The sequence below is a fragment of the Pseudoliparis swirei genome, chromosome 20 (assembly GCF_029220125.1).
Source record: "Pseudoliparis swirei isolate HS2019 ecotype Mariana Trench chromosome 20, NWPU_hadal_v1, whole genome shotgun sequence".
NCBI lineage: Eukaryota > Metazoa > Chordata > Actinopteri > Perciformes > Liparidae > Pseudoliparis > Pseudoliparis swirei.
The window spans coordinates 21,406,133-21,427,974 of NC_079407.1; the positions used below are offsets into that span (position 1 = coordinate 21,406,133).

General features: G+C 40.0%; 1 protein-coding gene across 2 annotated transcripts; it reads right to left on the reverse strand.

Moving 5' to 3' along the window:
- Nucleotides 1-6,647: 6,647 nt before the first annotated feature.
- On the reverse strand, nucleotides 6,648-21,019 carry capn5a (calpain 5a). 2 transcript variants are annotated; one of them, XM_056441745.1, is made up of 13 exons: nucleotides 20,809-21,019; nucleotides 18,317-18,476; nucleotides 13,927-14,058; nucleotides 13,056-13,264; nucleotides 12,491-12,683; nucleotides 12,200-12,393; nucleotides 11,919-11,996; nucleotides 11,592-11,787; nucleotides 11,375-11,497; nucleotides 10,887-11,083; nucleotides 9,479-9,600; nucleotides 8,272-8,408; nucleotides 6,648-7,957 (listed from the first exon to the last, which is right to left on the reverse strand). In XM_056441745.1, the coding sequence occupies exons 2-13, from the start codon at nucleotides 18,470-18,472 to the stop codon at nucleotides 7,781-7,783; spliced, it is 1,914 nt and encodes a 637-aa protein (XP_056297720.1). In that variant the 5' UTR covers nucleotides 18,473-18,476; nucleotides 20,809-21,019; the 3' UTR covers nucleotides 6,648-7,780. The 2 variants fall into 2 exon arrangements, with proteins under 2 accessions (XP_056297720.1, XP_056297721.1); XM_056441746.1 differs by having other exon boundaries at nucleotides 18,317-18,491.
- Between the last annotated feature and the right edge of the window lie 823 nt (nucleotides 21,020-21,842).

Below are 21,842 nucleotides of genomic sequence, written 5' to 3' on the forward strand. Positions count from 1 at the left end.
TGCTGAGCTGACATAAAGCCCACAGGGACCAATGTAGGGTGACAATGGACTCTTTGAATGTGTAGTGACAATGGAAGATTCTGTAGCTAAGCTATGCGTAATTATATAAAAATTTTAAAATAGATATAAAATAGATAATAAATTAACAAAATAATAACGCCGACATAATAATACGCCACTGCAAACATATATAAAATTAATCAAACCCACACAAACAAAAACTTTCTTAACTTTAACCAATGAGTGATGACAAAAATGATGGAGAACGAGCTCAATGGACAGTGTGCTTCAAACGAAGTGAATAAAGACAAACACACAAACACAAAATTGAAAAACACACCACACAGTAGTGAGTGACACTGACACAGTGAGTTTACCTTGGACAGAGGAGAAGTTGGACCGATGTTATCGAGAGATGATGCAACACACACATGCTGATGTGTCATTTAATTCTCATTGTAGTTCAATTGCTTCAATTGGCTTGTCTTTTCTCCTTCATATTAGTTGTTTTTCTTTTTCTTAGAAATAGATTTTATTTTTTGTCTGAGTTGTTGGCCATTTGTGAGAAGAAATGTTTCTGAATGAAACTAAAATGCTAAAGCTACAAAGCAGCTAAAAGAAAAGCAAGAGTTCGAAAAGAAAAAAGAAGCTTGCTAGACGAAACAAAGAGAGAAACTTCAGAACGAACCTGGAACAAACGGGTTCACTGAAAACAGAACAGACAGAAACGCCTTCACATCTAGTGTGGACAGAAACACGACAGAAGTAGGGAAAACATCAATACGGTTCATTTAAATATAATCCACAAAACTGTATGTATTTAGGATTTGCAGTTGAAAGCCTGAGATAAGCCAGTAAGTGCCTGCTTCAAGATTTTCACTTTTGGTCAGATCCCTTTCAGGGTGCAGGAAGAGCATGAGATGAAATAAAAGTGAGGGACTATAAATAAAAATGTTAGCTCGTCATGAAATTGAGCCGGTTATATTACAAAGAGCACGATTTAATGCATCTGAAGGAAATGCATCTCCCCAGTTGACTAACATTGCTAAATAAGGGATACAAACAAGTACTAATTTGTGTAAGAAACAAAAAATATTAATCTCTTAAAGAAACGCATGCCATGTTCTGTATGTGAATCAACACATCTTTTAACACTAGAAGACGATCACCAGCCCTGTCTTTAACCACTGAGCTCATTTTGTCCCACAGGACGGCAATTTCCGGGTCTCTATCCCGTGGAAATGTCATAATTGTCGTCAGAGTGCCTGTAGTCCTTAATCACACAAGAGGCTTTGTGTGTTTGTCAGCGGGTGTCAGGACAACGGGCGTCTCCACCGAGGCAGTGACGCCGAAACAGGCTTCAGCTTCCCTTCAGCTCATGGAAAAGTTAGAGCTGCAGAGGACCTCCGAGACCAGACAGCAGGAGCGAGCTAACCAAGAGTGGAAAAAACACACAACACACACACATACACATACACACATACGCACACGGCCATTTCTGCAACCAGTGTAAAAATAATCATTCCTGTTTTTTTAAAGGTTATTATTTGTGAAAATGAATCACAAACCATTTATTTAGACTTATATAGACTATGAAGCCTGCAAGGTAATTTATTGCAGCTTTTAAAAGTGAATTTGAATATTATAGTAATACTAATTATAATTATTAAACCAAACGCGATATTTAAATACTGATTTTGACATTACCATCGCAACATTTGAAGCCTTGAGTGAGCCACGTAGCAGCAGGATGCACACGGACGTATATAAATAACACAAATAATCACACGTGTGTCTCATTAACAATGACCGCTTCCATCCTAGATTGTGTATGCGAGTCTGTGTTTGTGTAGAAGGCCGCAATCTTTGACAGTACACACACATCTTAAGTGAACACACCCAGTCACACAAATCTGACACCCATATACTTGCACATACACATGCCTCACACCCATCAGGGCACGCACGCATCCGGCTTTGGTTCAGACATTTTAACAATATTCTGACCGACTGCTTAGCAATGCCATGAAATATTACCAGATCCATTCAGATGCTGCACTTTTTTTTCTAATTGTTTTATTGAGCAACTTAGTTGTATTTTGGTGTCTGTTTTTTTTGTCCATTTATATTTCAGTACCATGGATAGCGACACCTGGCCAAGCGTGTCAAAACACTTCCCTTTGGACTTCAATAGTTACCAGAGAAGTCACAAAATGCTACAGCAGCAAAAGAATTGTCTTTCTCTCACCTTCTGCCATAGCGTGCCTCCGGAGGCCAGACTGGAGCAGGCGACTACAAACCAGCAGTTTCCCAGCTGGCCGGTGCAGGTCATGGGCACTGATGCCCTCCACAAACAGATGGGGGTTGCCGCATAACTCCTAGAGGGACAAACATCATTACAATCAGTGGTACGCTGTTCTTCTTATTTCAAATAAATATTAACAACTCAGCAAAAAGAAAGAGTTTTTTGAACGAATGTTCATCTGAGAGACGCGAGGAAACATAGATTAAGACTATTTTTTTTTTTTAAAGAGAATTCATTATGAAAGTGACATTGCTTTATTATTCTTGTACATAAATCTTTCTTTAGCAACAATAAAAGATATTCCAAAATCTTTAAAACACAGTTGGCCAACTGTTGCTGATGTTTCCTTCCTTCTAGCCGGCTCCATCATTGGCTGCAAACAGGACTTTCCTGAACAGGTGGTGGAGAGGATGACACTGAAGGAATGATTGTCCATATTGGAGAACCCTGACCACTTTCTCCACCGTCTACTGCAGGGACAGCGGAGCACGTTCTCCAACAGACTGATAGAGCTCTGCTTCATGAGGACAGATACAGGAGAACATCCCTGACAACTGCTATTAGACTTTATAAGGAATCACCGCTCGCCAGATACTCCTCAAATAAAAATTAAACAGCATTGATAAACCTTTCACCGCTGTCACTTTATATACATGTATATACACTTTGCCTTTTTTACATTTTCATTATTATGTATTTTTTCATTATTATTTCATTGTCATTATTATTTTATTAATTTAATTATTAATTTAATTGAGGCATGCAGCGTGTTAATTTAACACTGGTGTTGGATCAGAACTCCAACACCCAAATCCCAGGTATCAGTATCGGTATGTGGACTGAAAAAGTCAGATAGGTGCTTCACTAAACTGGGAAGATAATTTTAAAGAGAATGAGTAGAAAGCAGAACGTCCACTTCTTTATTTACAGTCTTTGTTCTTGATGCACAACAGCGAAGCTAAAGAAAAGTCAACAAGAAAGAGCAAACCACTTCTTTCATTCTCACCTTCGGCCTTTTCCAGGTGACACTGCCGATGCGGTTGCTCTGGTAGAACAGAGACTGGTCGGATGTGGGGAACAGGGGGTCTTCAAACAGACTTCCATTTTGCTGACACTGCCTCCTCAGGGCAGAGAAAGACGTATGGAACCACCATCCTCCTGCACAGACCAAAACTGACACATTAATCAGCATTTTTTTAACACTTCAATTCTGACAACACAAAATAACAAGAACAGGCACTCGGTAGAGCGCATACCTTCACCGCAGCAACTTTTTTGGTACTTGGTATGAGAGTGTGGGGAACTGTAAATTGATGTAACTTGATACCTGATATTGTGGTAAACTTAACATCGGAATTATGTATGAACATTTGACCACGCTATGGTAAAAAGAATATTTTGACCTTTGACCCGATCGATCCCGAGATCTAATCAAATGGCCCCCGGATAATAACCAATCATCCCACCAAATTTCATGCGATTCGGTTTAATACTTTTTGAGTTATGCGAATAACACACAAACACACACACACACACACAAATAAATAAATACACAGCGATCAAAACATAACCTTCCGCAGAATGCGAAGGGAAAAATGCATACAAACTTTTGGTGTGTGAAAACAAACTGCACTCACCTGAAGCTTCCTAATTCTCTCACAAACTTTACAGTAAAGTTACATGAAATCTGACATAATGGGGTCATCGTGAACAAGAATCCTGTGGAAATGTTAGCTAACCAATTAAGGAAATTGTGTTATAACAGATACAAGATTATTATTAGGTAATATTACAATTTACATTATCCATCTACCCCCTATCCAAGCCAGCTTACCGTAACACCACGAGTAGACGAGCAATACATTTCAAGCGTCGGCTGGTTGGACCGAGGATGGCGGATGACAGCTTGCGGCTCACTTGAACCCAATAGTTAATTAATATGCTGTTTTTCTGTAGTAACTTGTTTTACTTGACTTGTGTCCTTTTCTAACGCAACCAACAAACGTTTAAAATAAATATTTTTACGAGCAAGTTGTGAAAGTTACCTTGTGTAAAATGAAACTGAACCACGGCGGTTGAATTAGCAGGTTAGCTAAAAAAACTTCAACTTCTATGACGTAGAAAACCGACCGTTAAAAAAGGGTTCAACTAATCAGACTTCACCTGGAAAACTATTTGGTTAAATGTCAGCTCCCTGGGTGGCTCAGGCGGCTGTTATCTCCCTCTTCTCCCGGGAGGGTTTATGTTTTTTTTCCTTTCTTTCTTCAAGTCTTTTCAGCAGTAATTAAGTTAGTTTACAACCGTCACAGTAAAACACGCATGCGCGCGCGCGCACACACACGATAACCGCTCCAACCCGCCATCACTCAACTGAAGCCTGGAGTCAGACTCTATGATGCCTTCACGTGTGGCAAGGAAAAATCGGAACAATAGAGTATTGTTTTGCTTAACGCTTAAGTTATTAGTGGCAGCAATACGTTGTTGAAATACTCACTCAGTAACCAGTAAAAGTCCTGCTTTCAAACTTGTACTTAAGTTAAAGTACGTCATCAAAATGTACTTAAAGTACTAAACCTAATGAACCGTTTGAGAATCAGATGTTATTATTGCATTTTAATGAATGATACATTCATGTTATTGTCTTGTATTATGTATATTTCACACAGGATCTGAATCTCAGTTTGTTGTCTACAAACTAAATAAGTGATCTTTTCTATTTGTTTTACTATTTGCAAAATGATAAATTAATGTAAATATAAAACTATAACACTGAGACGAAGATCTCGCTAAACAGCAGTTGAATAAGAATAGAATAAATCAGATGCCATCGGTGAAACAAACTGAAAGCTTCACATCAAAATGTGAGCAGCTTAAACAGGAACAACTTCCTGTTTCAGTGTCAAGTGTTTCACAGTCACCTGTAACAAGCTGGAATATTAACAGGTGTTCTGCTTCAGCTCAGAAAATAATATTTGGTATATTTTGATATTTTCCAACAGTGTTATCTAGCGTCACGTAACACTTTCTGGAGATAAACTAAATGCATGTTCTTAACTATTTAATTCTTCTTTTGTGGCCAAGTATGTCCAATCTAAATAAAACATGTTGTGCCTGAATAATACTGTTTTTATCTCTGTTTATTGAAGGGAAGACAAAAAAAACAATGTAACAGGTAACCTCATATTTGAGTGAAAGTGTAAGTTCTGAGAATGTATATATATTTTTTAATCAGTATTTTGTCACATTGTCAAGAATAAGAGTGTCACAGTTACACCCTGAAATATCATCATGTTGTTTTAGGGCAACATCGTCCGACCCCATCATCTGCAACATTGAAAAATAAACATGACTACTACACGCTGTACATTAGTTATTACTAAAACCTGGAGAAAAACTGGTCCCAAGTGACTCATGATTAAATGTAATCTAAATGTCCTCAATTGGCTCCACAAACATAACTAAGACAATATTTGCGCTAATATTAATTTACACACATACACACACAAGAATACAGAAGCTTAAGTGCTTTTATTATTATTATTATTATAAATTTGGAACGCAAAAGTGGTTGAATTATTGGGGAATCATTGCTTCAGTATGAGTGAGAGGAAGTCACATCGTTAAATATATATATATATATATATATATAAAAGTAAAAAAACAAGTACAAATATATAAGTACCTTGAATTTCAAAAATATCAAAGTAAATTTAAAGCTAATATTTAGCAAATTAAGTTCCTGAGACAATAACTATGTCAAAAGATTCATTTGAACCTCAAGCTATATATTTTTCTACATATTGGAAATTCTTATTCTGTCAAGAAGAAATGTTTTAAATCTATACAGAGAACCACAGAGCACCACGACCTGTGTCTGAACAATGTTTAATTCTGCCCAGTTTGGGTATACGAATGTTAGTTTGATCCACATTTCATAATTCAAAGAATATAGGCATGTTAGTTGAAACCAGAGACAAGTCACAGTAGGAGGGGACATAGGGAGACTCATGAGGGAGGCAGGGGCTGGCGGTGGCAGCAGGACGTTGGGATCTTATCACTTTATAAATGTAATAATAACCACTTAGTAGACTGCAGCGGGCCCCAAAGATAAACAGCCAGTCTCAAAATGTAGAGCCCAGTTGCACCGTTGTGGTCCAATAATGATGGAGGGTCACTGAAATCAAAATGAAATTCAATCTAGAAGAACAACAGTGTTCTTCCCCGTCATGGAACACTTGGGGAATAAAACATGTAAATAAATCATTTGGTGTCTAAATAATTGTATTTATATCCCTGCAAAGAAGAAAAATGTCAATAAAAAATCAGATTATAAACTTTTGAATGGCAGTGTATATTTATATTTATTTGATACATTCTGACAATGTAAACTACAACATGTAATTAGACAAAAATACCATTGTATTCACCCAGAGTGAATTACTTGATATAATTCAAGAAGATACATCTGTTTTTATCAACAACAAAAACCCACCAGGGTGCATATGATGAGAAACTAAGTATCTGACAAATGATATGGAAAACATAGCAGCATGCTAACTACAATGTCAGATTCTGCAGCTGGCTATGTTTAAACATGATGATATACATCTGGGTAGGGCAAGTACATTTGTGTAGAACTTCTCAACGAGGCAATACAAAGTGGTGTACAGGAGTTGTGATATCAGAGGCCCATATAAAAAGACAGGTCAATAGGATTTTAAAAAGGGTTAAAAAAAAAGAAGAAGGTAAAATAGACATGAAACAGAAAAATACAAATGGCACTAAGTAGTGGTCAATAGACATAACATGAAGAACTGTAAACACAGACTACGTTTAGATGCAAAAGTTGCTAAATCTAGCGAGAAAGTCGCCAAGTCAACAACATAGACAGCCCCAACCCATGTAGGCCTCCCTCAAAAGCCACGCCCCCAATAAATTATATCCAATCTATTATCCGAACGTTATTATCCTATTTACTATTTGGGGCTATAGGAATAAAATGAACTCTTATCTGAATAACCCTAGATAACAAAGTGGATGATGTGGTAATGTGGAGGGTAAAAGGGTTCAAGAAGAGGATGTTGGTAATAATGCCAGGGTAATTTTATATCACAATATCTAGATATAGGATTTCATCAAATTATTACATTGAAAGATAATACATTCTCATGTTGAATTATCAGCATTGTTGCTTTTGGCATGAGAAATAAGCATGTGTATCCTTGTGTGTCTTTCACAGAATAATATGTAAACGTGTATAGAAGCCAACTACATATTATTTTTAGGATAAATAAGATTCCTTCAATACAGCAAGAGCATCAGGTTTGATCCCCCCAGGCCTCCTGCAGGATGTGCAATCTTCTAGAAAGTAATCATCCAAAATGTAAACCCTCCATTTGTGCCAAATATGTAACTTAACCCTTACACAGCGGTTAAACTTGAGCGGCCTGGACAATTTTATTTTCCGTGGCAGTGTCAGATGTTGGTGAGCACCGCGCTGGTCACTATTGTGACGGTGAGTGTTCCCGGCAGGTCGTTGTCACGGCGATCGCCCTTGTCCCTCAGGTGGAGCGTCTGGTGGAATTCGCCCTGCTCGGCGGGAAGAGTCACCTGACCCAGGAAGGAGTCCATCAACACGTTGTGGTTGTAGATCTGAGAGGCACGGAGAAACAGGAAGTCACCGCTTGAACGTCACGACAAAATGCATGTACACAAGTTCAGCGGAGGAATAGTAGTAGTTACACTGCTTAAGTACAATTTTATTGTATGCTACTTTATACTTCTAATCAACTACATGTAAAGTGTGCTTCATGCTTCATATTCGTCTGATCACGTTGTTGATTCAGATTATTAACAGAATATATAATCAATTAATAAATAAGGATTCATAATTAGAGAATGAGCTTTAAGTTAGTAATAGTTAAAATACAGCAATAACATATATACACACACACACACACACAAACCTCAATTCTGATTGGCTGGTTGGCTTTCTTCCTGTAGAAGAGTCCTTTGGTGTCGAAGTTGGGGCTGCGTGTGTTTTTATGGACTGGTGAGCGAACCTTCTCTCCTTCACAACGAATTAACACATAGGGGTCCGACACTGGAGACACACACACACACACACAAACAAACCTCTGTCAGTTTAATGTATTAATGTGTGATTTAAGATGAGGAAATAATGTTTGATATCTTTAGTTTTCATCATCAGCTTCTGAGCTACAAAAGCCAAACACATCTGGATTGTGATTAGAAGCTACATTATTCTAGCGAACACGTTGTAGAGAGAATATAAAATAGGAGTGTAGAAGTAAGATGAAGAAAGATGCAGGCACACCTGTGTGTCACTAGTGGTGTAGTGTCAAGTATTGTACTAATTTCGAGGTACTTGTATTTGACTTGAGTATTTCTATTTTATGCTACTTTATATTTTTTTAATCCATTAGATGTATTTGATGAATTAAATAATGATGTATTTTGATACATTGAGCTCCCTACCAGCAGTATATAAAGCAGTTATAATAATCTCCACCGTTACCAGCTGCAGCATATATTATTCATTATAATCCAGTAATATAATACTAATTATGTAATTATATACTATTACGAAATGGGTCATTCTGTATAACGAGAGCTTTTGGTACTTTAACTATACTTTGATGAAAGTACAAAGTATTTCTAATAACGACAAATACAGCATAACCTCGATGACTTCAAGCCTTGCAGCTGTCTGTTATCATTTACATTCAGACTGCTGCGCAAGAACTCCAGCGGCAGTCACTGACGTTACAGAGCTGCTACTGCCATCGACTGGCCAACCACGACATTGAGCTACAGCCGCTTCAACTGACAGCAGGTCAGTTTAAAAAGAGACCCAAAGTATGTAAATAATAACCAAAGCCCAAAAGGTGGGCTACAACCTAACAATAATAATTTAGGACATAAAAACCCACCATATGGCCTGCATATTATAATATAATAGAATAAAATACATGATGTAATATAGAATACATTCATTCATTTATAATACAATTATTATTAAAAACAAATGTTTTTCAATATTTGTATTGAAAATTAATCTTAAAATAAAATAAACGGTTTTGTACAGCTAATAAAAGAAAATTTGATGTGATTAAAATTGTTGATGGTCTCATGATGAAAAATCAAACCTACCTCCATCAGAGTCTTGTCCTGCGAGTCCATTCGCATTCAGTACATGGATCTGAGTGACCAGAGAGGGATAACCACACAACCCGGACCAGCAGGTCTGTGGAGGTTCATGTAGAGTCAACTCCCTACAAACAGACAGACAGACAGACAGAGAGATACCTGTATTAGTTCTTATGCTTATGTTTTCATTTAGAACTGTATAGGGACTGCTTTCATTAGCTGTAAACTGCACCTGTGTGGTTTAGCCCAAAGACATTTCTATGTCTTGAAAAAGTCTCTGCAACGCAGCCAGTGATCATTGTAACCGAACGTAAACCTGCTGCAGACCTGGATGATGAAGGTGCTAGAGAAGCTGGTCTCGGCCCACCTTCGACCACAGCTGAAATCCTCACTGGACGCTCTGCAGTTTGCTTACCAGCCTCGTGAGGGAGTGGCCGACGCCATCGTCTACCTGCTGCAACAAGCCCAGTCCACCTGGATGGAACCGGTGGCTCTGTGAGAATCGCTTTCTTTAACTTCTTCAGGGCATTCAACACCATCGAACCACTGCTGCTGAGTGAGAAGCTGCGGGTGGTGGTGTTAACGCGTCCACCATCTTCTGCATCGCCAATACCGCACAGGCAGACCACAGTGTGTCCGACTGGGCCGTGTGCTGTCTGGAACGGTGGTCAGGGACGTTCGAGCCCCACAGGGAACTGTTCCGTCTCCCTTCCTGTTCACCTTGTACACCACTGACTTTCAGTGCAACTCAGGGTCACGCCATGTGCAGAAGTTCTCTGATGACTGCAGTGGTCGGGTGTATTAAGGATGGACGGGGAGTGGAGGGAAGTCGTGGTTGACTTTGTGGAGTGGGCCGGTAGAAATCACTTCTGAATGTGGCCAAGACCAGAGCGATGTTGGTGGACATCAGGAGGAAGACGACAGCTCCCTGACCGCTGAGAGTTCTCGGAGAGGATGTGGACATAGTGGAGGAGTACCTGGGTGTCTCCATCGACAACAGACTGAACTAGGATGACAACATCAACGCTGTGTACAAGAAGGAGATGAGTCGACTCTTTTTCTTTAGGAAACTTCGATCCTTCGATGTGTGCAGCAAGATGTTGGAGATGTTCTACCAGTCTGTTGGACCAGTGCTCTGAGATGTTCTACCAGTCTGTTGGACCAGTGCTCTGGACTTCTCCCTACTCTGCTGGGGGAGCAGCATTGGAGCCGGAGACACCAACAGATTCACTAAACTGGTGAGGAAGGCCCGCTCCATCCTCGCCTGCAAACAGGACTTTCCGGAACAGGTGGTGGAGAGGAGGACACTGAAGAAATGATCGTCCATATTGGAGAACCCGGACCACCATGTCATTTCACAATATCAGTTTATCACAATAAACTAAAACGAGCCCAGTGGGTCCCGACTCACTTGCAGTCGGACGGCACGTCAGTGAAGGTGCGGAGCAGGAAGACTCCCTCCAGGTCAGGGTCAAAGGTCGTGGGTATGATGACGTACCGCCCCTCCGTCAGCTCAATGCGTATAAACACAGACCTCGAGTTGATGAAGACGCTCCCGCCAACCTTCTGCTGGGTGACGTGCATACGGTAGGTTCTGTTGAACTCCACCTGAACACAGAGAGAGAGCACAGACTTTAACAGCTGAATACTTTAACAGTATTTAAAAATTGTATTGAAACTGGCAGGGGCGACCTGGGGTGACCCTCATATCCTAAAGTATGATTATTATATGCACGATCAAAGGGGGGACCTGAGTTTGACGCCACTGTTTGACAAGTAAACTGGATTCAGTTTATTTTATACACTTATTTACAACTAATGTAATCTTATAAAGCTACAACAGCCCTGCAATACATGTTCAGTTTAGACCTAGAAGACACACACACACAGCGAGCTGACCCTGTGAATCTCAAAGCCAATAGCCAGGTTTTCTCCTCGTCCCTCTCTCAGTGTGGCTCTGCGGTCTTTCTGCTGCAGACAGATCAGAACCTCGTCCTCCGGCTTCTTCACGTCAAACACGTACTGCAACACAGAAGAAAAAGAAATAGACACAACAGCACTATCGCAAAAGAACACCAAATCGGATAACCCATGATTCGATGAGAGAAAAGCACACCTGTGGGTTCTGGAGGAAGGAGTGCTTTTGGTTGGTGCAGCCTCCGGCTCGGTTGAGAAGCGGCTCGTCATGGCGCTGCCAGGAGCCCCGCATCACGGACTCCTCCCAGGTCTTATGGAAGCTCAGGTAGGATGTGTTGATGAGGCGACACAGGATGAGGTCCGTGAAGTTGACGATGAAGTCGTCAAACGTCATCCTGCAGGAGGGGGGAGGAGTCAAAGTCCATGAGTCCGGAGATGGAGATTGGGCCACTGACTTTAGGGTTAGTCACAAAGCTCCAGGTACCTTGTTTCTGCCAACAGGGGGCAGTGTTGGACTAGAACTCACCAGAACTCTCCATCATCCCGCACGGTGACACCGATCGTCTCCCTCTCACTCTTACTGACCTTCTTCCACTCTTCAGAGCTGCAAAAAGGCAGAAAAAAAGGTCTGTATGCTTCTCGTGATGGCAGATGCCAAATGTTCAATCCAAACTGGGCAGAATTAAAAAGGGATAGAAATGGTTTGGGACTACACTTTAGTTTGTGCTCTGGACAGATTTAAAACATTATCCCCACGAGATTTACGATCCGTGTAGAAAACACGGTCTGTGTTTCTCTCCTCCTCACCTGTCGCTCCAGGCCCCGTTCCACTCTTTCTCTCCCCAGGGGTTTCTCATGCGGATCATGGTGAGTTTATCAGACCGGAAGTAGGCCATCAAGCCGTGGCCCAGCCTCACCCTGCGGACGTCTGTCACCGCGTAGGCGTGGCCCTTCACCAGGCCGCAGGACAGCCTGGCCTCCATGTCGGCCGCAGTGGTCGCCTAGAAGGACACAGCGCCGGTTCAGTGAGTCTGTCAAATCATGCCTGAATTAAGCCACTCAATCTTTGAGCCGCCCCACGTTTGCACCTCTCCTCACCCGGATCGAGCAGCTGATGAGTCCCCCTCTGTCGTGGACCTTCAGGACTCTCTCAAACAGCTCATTGCGTTTCTCGTCGTCGTCTTTGAAGCCGTTCTCCATCAAGTCCATCGGCTCGGAAACGCCGCCGGTGAAATCTACGAGAGCGTCGGCCGTGTTGCCCCCGTCAAGCGCCTCGTAGCATCCGCACATCCTAAAAAACATCATTAAGGTGTAAACACACTATTATAGAACCTGTTCTGGGCGTTAAACTGTTTATAACAACGCAATAATCACCAACAACAATCAATAAAATAATCTATTTTCCCACAGCTGATGTTACTAACTGCATCTCCTGGCTAAAAAGTTCAAAGCAAACATAGCGCCATTCAACAACTGACAGAAATAACATGGTTCGTAAAATACTGTTTCTGTTTTTACCACTGCTGTATCAGTCTACTACCACAGTCTTATATTTGAACATAATATATTGTATGTAAACATATTGTTTATACATCTGGCGGAGCGTCGGCTGCTCCACTGTACTTGTGCGTGAGGGATAAAACACACACGAGGGAAGTCTTACTTGGCGTAGGCCTTCTCCACCAGCGCGCTCCAGAACTCGTTGCTGTCGTTGGAGTGGCAGTACACCAGCTCCCCGTTCGCCGTGGGCAGCCGGTCGTCGATCACCACGTCCACCCACTCACCAAACCGCCAGAATCGGAAGTGGAAGATCCCGGCGTAGGATTCCGGTTTTTCCTCATCCCACTCCTGGTCCTTCCAGTCAGGGATCACCTGGGGGATAACAAAGACCACACAATCATCTCATTGTCAAAGCTCAGGGTTTATTACAAAATGGAAGTGTAATGGACTAAAGTAGAACGTGAAAGTGTGTTGATAAGGTCTTTGTTCCACTCCATACGATAATAGTCAGGACGATAACTGCATGTATTGAGAAGCAAGAAACTCTCACGTAATCTCAGTGTCTTCCTGAACTGTGTCAATTCTGCAAGTGATAATCAATAAATATAAATAATAAATGGTAATGTTCTCTTCATTAGTTCTTGGTGAAGACAGAGCTGAGCCGTTGGTCACGAACGAGGCCGTGGATACAAAAGGGCCAGAATGAGTTTCCTCTGTAGGAAAATAGAAGTGAATGGACAAAGATTAAAACTAATGTGATAAGAAAAGTTTGTAACAAAACTTGTATTAGATGTAAACACGATAATGTGGGTCTGGAGAGCCATGTAGCCCTACCACTTCCCCAAGTGGGGTAATAGGATTGGGGTCTTATTAGGCTCCAAACTAAACTTCCTCTTGTAAATGAAACACGCCCTTCGCTGCCCAGCTGAATACTGTCATATTTTTGTTTTTGAGTTGTTGCAACAAAAAAGCAGCGACGTTCTGACACAAAACTCAAATGAATGTAGAACATGGACACCGTCTCTGTGTCTCACCTTCTGCCATAGCGCCTCCCTGGAGGCCAGACTGGAGCAGGCGGCTACGAACCAGCAGTTTCCCAGCTGGCCCTGGTGCAGGTCATGGGCACTGATGCCGTCCACAAACAGATGGGGGTTGCCGCATAACTCCTAGAAGGACAAACATCATTACAATCAGTGGTACGTTGTCCTTCTTATTTCAAATAAATAATATCAACTCAGCAAAAAGAAGAGGTACAATCCTTTAAATGTAATGGACTCCCATTAAAAGGTTTATAAAATAGTTCAAGGTTACAAAGACTCTGACACTTTCAAAACGACAGGTGCATTTTGAAATATCTGCGAAAACCAAATCAGACTCATAACAAACAAAAGATTGACTGGATGATGAATTCTCTTTGAACGCGACATAATGGGAAAGTTCACTTGACAGGTAAAGTTTTGTAAATTAGTTTCCATCTGAGAGACGTGAGATGATTAAGGCTAACTACACTTGAGAGATGTGTTCACATACTGGGCAGCTTATGTATGAATGTGCAGCAGGGCGTTAGCCAACCATAAAGGTAAATACAGGGGGAAAGAAAGAAATATACACCCTCCGATTAAATAGAAATAGCTTCTGAACGCTCAAAGCAAAACAGCCGACTATCAGGACGGGAGCTAAATGAAGGAACCGGGATGAACCACAAAGACCACTCACCATGTGGAGGCAGACGTATACATCGAGCTCTGAACATAGTACATGTTCAAATACAAGATATTTCAGAGTTAATAAGAGAGCTTCACTGGTACAGATTTAGTTCATCTGTGGACAGAGCCAGGCTTCCAGCGTTTGTGCTAAGCTAACATGGCGCTACTGTAAGCTTCATATTTAGCATGTGGGCATTAGCCGTGTCAAGCTAGTGGCCAGAAAGCGAATGGGCACATTTAACGCCCCAGGTTTATTCGCAATAGGTTATATATGTTATTGCAGCATCGTTTAGTTTATAATTAACCTTATTTCATTTGCGTGTACTATACACATTATTTCTTGGAAATCCATTTTTACATGCACAGACGGATATGTTTATGCGTCTCAGACATTGTAATTGCAATGTACATCGAGAAAAGAAAGAAACTTTAAATGCCACTCGCTGTGTGTGCTTTGTCAAATTAGAGGTTGCCACAAACGTACTCATCTGTTCAACCACTAAAAACATACACATACACACACAAACACACACACACGCACACACGCACACATGGGTCTCCTTTCTCTTCATCCTATTTCCTCTTTAAACATACACAAACGATGCTAAATTTGACTTGTTCGTATATATATATATATATATATATATATACAGGACTGTCTCAGAAAATTAGAATATTGTGATGAAGGTCTTTATTTTCTGTCATGCAATTAAAAAAACAAAAATGTCATGCATTCTGGATTCATTACAAATCAACTGAAATATTGCAAGCCTTTTATTCTTTTAATATTGCTGATTATGGCTTACAGCTTAAGAAAACTCAAATATCCTATCTCTAAATATTAGAATATCATGAAAAAGTATACTAGTAGGGTATTAAACAAATCACTTGAATTGTCTAATTAACTCGAAACACCTGCAAGGGTTTCCTGAGCCTTGACAAACACTCAGCTGTTATAAATCTTTTTTTTACTTGGTCTGAGGAAATATTAAAATTTTATGAGATAGGATTTTAGAGTTTTCTTAAGCTGTAAGCCATAATCAGCAATATTAAAAGAATAAAAGGCTTGCAATATTTCAGTTGATTTGTAATGAATCCAGAATGCATGACATTTTTGTTTTTTTAATTGCATTACAGAAAATAAAGAACTTTATCACAATATTCTAATTTTCTGAGACAGTCCTGTATATATCAGATCTCCTTGGAAAATATATATGTATAATATATATATATATATAAAATATAAATATATATAATATACATATATATTTTCCAAGGAGATCTGACTCCGTAGCAGAACCGGTAACTGGGTATTTTACGGATTTGGAACCGCCTCAGAGACAGTTTAACTTTAGGGTGAAACGACATGAATGTTTCCCCTCTCAACACTCCCTGGAAAAATCCATAATATTGATCTATGGGAGTGCTTTAAGTTTCCTGTTTAAATATTTACCAGCTCAGATCATCAATGATCGACAGTACTTTATAAAAAAGGCAGGTTCGGCTTTAGCTGGTCGTTTCTTTCAGATACAGTCGGTTGGCAAATTGTTCAGATTCACAGTTGGAATAAAACTGTCTTTCTAAAAAATAAGCTGCTGTAGCAAGAAAGTTTTAGCATGTTTCCCACAACAAACTCACGCTCGTACTGTGTGTGTGTGTAATACAAAGACATTGTACAGTTGAAAGAGCAGGAGAAAGAAGCTGCAAAGGCATCAATCAATATCTTCATTAAGAGCATCTCATCATTTAACCGACTAAACTGGCTGCAGTGGTTACTGATGCACTGCAGAAAAAAACACTCCTAAAAACCACGAAGGCGCAGTGAAAACTGAAAAGCATCGGGTGTGTCTGGAGCAAACAACTCTGATATCAAACAAGTCCGATGTTTGTTCTGGACTGAGGCCGTCGATCGAGTAACTAGACGCCTCGTTTTAACAGACTACAAACATTCTACAAGTTTGAAAATGCAAAAAGGAAACCTGGACGTGTGAAGTCCGAACAAAGTGAGCCGACCAGACTTCTGTGGCCAGTTTATCGTCTCTGATTGTGGCTCCAGGCTACATCAGCTGCTACGAGCAAAACACACCCAAAGGGAAAAAAAGAATAGGGGGACTGAAAAAAGACAACGTCTCCCGTTCTGATGCATCGACTTTGCAATACTTCAAATAAATGATGTTTCCTCCCGGGGGCCCCAAGATGTCTGAGTGAACACGTCTTAAAGCTGGGCAGGACAGCCTCAGAGTCTCTCTGTGGAGGACTTCAGGAAGTACAGTTTGGGATGCAGAGGTTACTGAAGGTCACGGTCTCTAACAGACGCCTCAGCTTCTGTTATCACTCATTTCACGTTCACTGATTTTATATCGAGCTATGTATTCGTCCTGAAAAAAGCCTGATCCTGTTCCTGAAAAACCATTATTAAACTCGGCTGCTCCATGAAAAACTGGACTTGGATACAAAGGAAACAGAGAATATATACGTTGCGGAGAAGCAGCGCCTTTACGGCTCAGGTCTTTATTTTTTGGAAGAGAACATCTGCTAATTCCTTCCAGATCACAACCTCCACACTAACAGGGCCGTGTGCCATAACACGAGACATCACAATCTTTCCGTCGAACTAACGCATTTAAGGTGAAATATAACGGTGCATGTTGGTGTGTTCACTTCCCTTCAAATCCTGTGCTTATTGCCCCCAACAAATGATGATTTTGTTGTTGTTGCCCATTTCTTTGCCACAATGAGTCCTAATCAGTCCCTATGCAACCACCCATATGAGAATAACCGTGGAGTAAATTACTCCCGAGACACTCTCAGCATGTTATTCTGCTGTCCAAATATTTGCATCAAAGAGTAAACATGCAGGTAAACACACACAAAACATTCCCGGGTGTTGGAATGGGATTTCCATGAATTCCACTGCCTGTTCAGTAACCTCCTTTCCCTCTCTGTGCATGCTCTCCATTGTACTCGTCTTCCCCTTCCCCACCTACCGCCTCCTCTCATCTCTCCATCTCACTGTGCCTATTCCTCGCTACATTGGCTGTTGCATGTTCGTTTCCTCTGCAGCATGTCAGTGTTGTTTGTCCGATAGGGTCAACAGTGAGGTGGCCGTTTGATTTTTATTGAAACTAGAAAAGAAATCGCATACTCCTGTTAAGTAGACAATATGTTGAGAACTCAAAGATTTCATCTAGAAATCCTGAAAAATATGCCTCTTTATCAGGACCACAGTGGGTTAAAAAATAAATAAAAATGATGGAGCCAATTGAGGTGGGTAATATTCGAAGAGAAAAGTAATTATCTAGTTTCAAGTCTTCTTCAAAACAGCATGATTTTTATTTAGTATATAATGGTCAATTTAGAGACAAATAGAACATTAAGCAGGGTATACTTTAGGGTCGTGGCTACAAGGTGATTGGTGCTACCACGGCATTGTCCGGTCTGGGACAATCTCTGTGTTTTTGTCTTTGAACTTAAACCCTTTCACAGTTTGGTTTCAGGTCATGAAAGTTAATTGTAAACAAAACAAATTAAATCTCTTTTATTCAGCGTTCGGTAGCACTTGGCTCCACCCGCTTGCGTTTTTGAAGCTTGAAGCTTCAGAATGGCTGTCCAAAAACCTTGGGTGACTTTTTTATTTAGAGTCTATGTTCCTGATGTACAGCTAAAGCTAAAGAAAAATTGTCAACAAAAAATAGCAAACCACTTCTTTTGTTCTCACCTTCGGCCTTTTCCAGGTGACACTGCCGATGCGGTTGCTCTGGTAGAACAGAGACTGGTCGGATGTGGGGAACAGGGGGTCTTCAAACAGACTTCCATTTTGCTGACACTGCCTCCTCAGGGCAGAGAAAGACTGGCCCTCGTATGGAACCACCATCCTCCTGCACAGACCAAAACTGACACATTAATCAGCATTTTTTTTACACTCCAATTCTGACAATATTTTTTTCCACATTACATAAACATTAAAAATGCCCCTACTGTCTGTTCAAATATATTATTTACAATGCAATACCGCCAAACTAGAAATGAAAAAGGCATGGCTGAGACTAAACAGTGTTGGTCATTTTGCCAAAAAAACACTCGAAACATAAACGGCCCCACCAGTCATGTGACAGGATGACAAACAGAAAGTCGGACAGTCGTGTTTGACTGCGGATCACCAGCAAAACAAACACAAGAAAGTTTCTTTCTGGAACAGCGAGAAGAGGCAGAGCTGGTGAGGAGAGTCCTTAACAGCTACTTCCTGTCTGCTGAATAAAGTGGGACAATGAGGGGAGGGCGTAGGGCGTGGTGTGTGTGTGTGTGTGTTTACTCCAAAATATTCTGATTTTCATTATTGTTTAGTTCACCATAACCGCAGCAGGATCAATTTTGTGATGAGTTAATAAGATCACTTTTGATTAAATAAAAAAAGGGTAGTAATCGTGATATAATCTAATAGTAGTAATAATAATCCAGAAACATACATAATAACTTTACTGCACTATCAATACTTTTACTTGTCATACTTTAGGTACATTTAGCTCATAATACGTGCATATCATGTGGTTAAAAATAAATAAATAAAACTCAACAGAAATAGGTCCGAGAGGTCGCCTCCCCTGTTGCATTTGTTGTTGTGTGTTATTGTGACAAAATGGAGGTATTGTGACTTCCCAAAAATGTTATAAATACAGACAATAAACACTGGTTGCAGGGGCCGAAATATTAAAATGTAATATAGAACTGTAATCGCTACTGAAAACCCAAGATTACTCAACCTACTGTCAGCGTTATGGTTAACTCCACTTTCAAACTGCCTGCAGCATTAACAGATTTACTTCCTAAAATTATTGTATGATAACTTTATCAGGATCAGACATTAAATCTCCCACCCAGCTCACTTTGGGTTCACTTTTATAGCTGTAAATAGTGAATACACCAGATCTCTAAGGATCACCGGTGTTGATCCACAGACACAAAGGTTTGATTATTGAGCAAGAAAGAACTGAAGGAAAAACAGGCAAACATGGGTGTGGTTTCATGTGAAACATTATCTGTGGTGGCACCCATTAGTGCCACCACAGATAATGTGTCACAACTGAACAATGATGCACTTATTGTAAGTCGCTTTGGATAAAAGCGTCTGCTAAATGACATGTAATGTAATGTAATGTAAAAACATAACATTAATGTCATTAATGTTTGACATTAACATGTTTGCTGTAGACTCTGCAGATAATATAATGTGGCTCTACTTGTATCACTTTGTTAGAACACGAGTTGTAGAGGAGCTTCATGTGTTTTTCAACTATGTGAAGCCCCTCCGAGTAAGTAAAATAAATCACACCGGAAGTTGGATCAATAAATCCTTCAAAGTAAAAATACAATGTCTGTCGAAGAAACACTATTTTTGCAACTTTACACTTTTACCATACTTCATTTATCTTCAAACATGAGTTACTTTGCAGATTCAGATTATCAATACAAACTAAAAAACAAATAATTCGAATATATTTTATAGTTTCAGAATACATTTATTTTTTAATTCACGAACTTTAAATTATTCAAATTAGCCCCAGCTTCACCAAGTGATGTACACTAATGCAACAATTGTTTTAACCCAATAGATTATTGCAACAATAGTTTTAACCCAATAGATTAATATTCTGCATAATACTTACTATTACTTTTGGTACTTTTAGTATATATGATGCCAATGCAGGACTTTTACTTGTTCACTAGTATTGCGACACTTTAGGATTGCTACTTTTGGTAAGTAAAGTATTTACGAGTCCTGCACCCAGCATTAAGCAGGATGTACAAACCCTCAGCGCCGTCTACAACATTAATTTATTTTGAAGGTTGTTTCCGGAAACGCCTTTTATTTTTATAAACAGCTTGAAAACGGCCAGGATATTTTCTTCTTTTTCATAAGAATATTCATCTTCTGTGAAGAAGGCGGAACACGCAACTGTGAACAATTTATGTCCTGTTTTACTGTAGTACTTTTTACTTGTTTAGTGTCCTTCTCTAACGCCTCAAACACACGTTTAACACATTGTTTCTACGAGCAAATTGTGAAAGTTATCTTGTATAAAATTCAACTGAACAACGACGGTTAATTAAACTAACTTAAACGTATTCGTTGAGATTGAGGTTTCTCTGGCATACTTAAGGGGAATGAAAGACATTTCTGAGCTAAATTAGCCTCAACTAATCAGACTTTACCTGTAAATTGTTTGGTTAAACGTCAGCTCCCCGGGTGGCTCGGGCGGCTGTTCTCTCCCTCTTCTCCTGGGAGGGTTTCTCAGTGGTTTGTTGTTGTTATCGTATTCCTTCTCTGTCGTCAAGTCGGAAATGTGCGGATCTTTTCAGCGGGAATTAAGTTAGTTAAATTAGTTGACAAGCGTCACAGTAACACACGCACAGGAGGAGCTCCAACCGCCTTCTCTCATCTGAAGGCTGGAGTCAGACTCCGTGATGCCTTCACGTGCGTCAAGGACAGATCTGTACGACTCAATATTGCTAACCTTATTAGTAGCATAAGCGGTATTCCGATCTCTTGTAGTAATACTCAGTTAGCAGTAAAAGACCTGCATTCAAACTTTTACTTAAGTAAAAGAGTCATCAAAATGCACTAAAATGTCCAAAAGTAACCCATGAACGATTTAAGATTCTGAATATATGTTATTACATTTTAATGATTAGTGTTTTCATCACGTTAATGTTGCAGTTGGTAAAGGCGGAAACAATGTGGACGACCTTAAATACTGCTCGGTAGCTTAACCTGTATTACAAAAAGCGTATCATAACTAATTAGTTGAGTTAAATATTTGGTATTATTAATATCAATCTGAGGCTACACTATTTGACCCCAAAATGTAGTTTAGTATGAACATGAATTCTAAAATTAATGTGAGACGAATTCCTTCTAAGTTTCAACAAACTAGATTCAGATTTTAAGTTTACAATTTTTTTTATTAATAAGCACCTGTTACATTGCATGACAGTCGGAAGGATATTGCTTTAAAGTTTAGATGGAGATTTCCATTGAGGCTTTTGTAACACACTACCGCCCTCTAGTAGTTGCAGTAGTAAGTACAGCAACTACTGTGAGGCTTCCATGTGCGAGACCAGTGCAACATATAAAACACTACTGCTACTACATACAAATATATTTACATCTCACCCTCCCCTGGAAACCAACAGCATGATTGTATAATATTACATGACATAAATCATAACGTTTTAATACCCCATTC

What these genes read in the sequence shown, in the direction of transcription:
- capn5a (XM_056441745.1), bottom strand. Translation starts at nt 18,472, where the DNA reads ATGGTGGTTCCATACGAGGGCCAGTCTTTCTCTGCCCTGAGGAGGCAG. An exon ending in GACGTGCCGTCCGACTGCAA is followed by an intron (nt 9,601 to 10,886) that starts GTGAGTCGGGAC and finishes GTCTGTTTGTAG; the next exon opens with GGAGTTGACTCTACATGAAC. An exon ending in AGGACAAGACTCTGATGGAG is followed by an intron (nt 8,409 to 9,478) that starts GTAGGTTTGATT and finishes GTGTGTCTCCAG; the next exon opens with TGTCGGACCCCTATGTGTTA.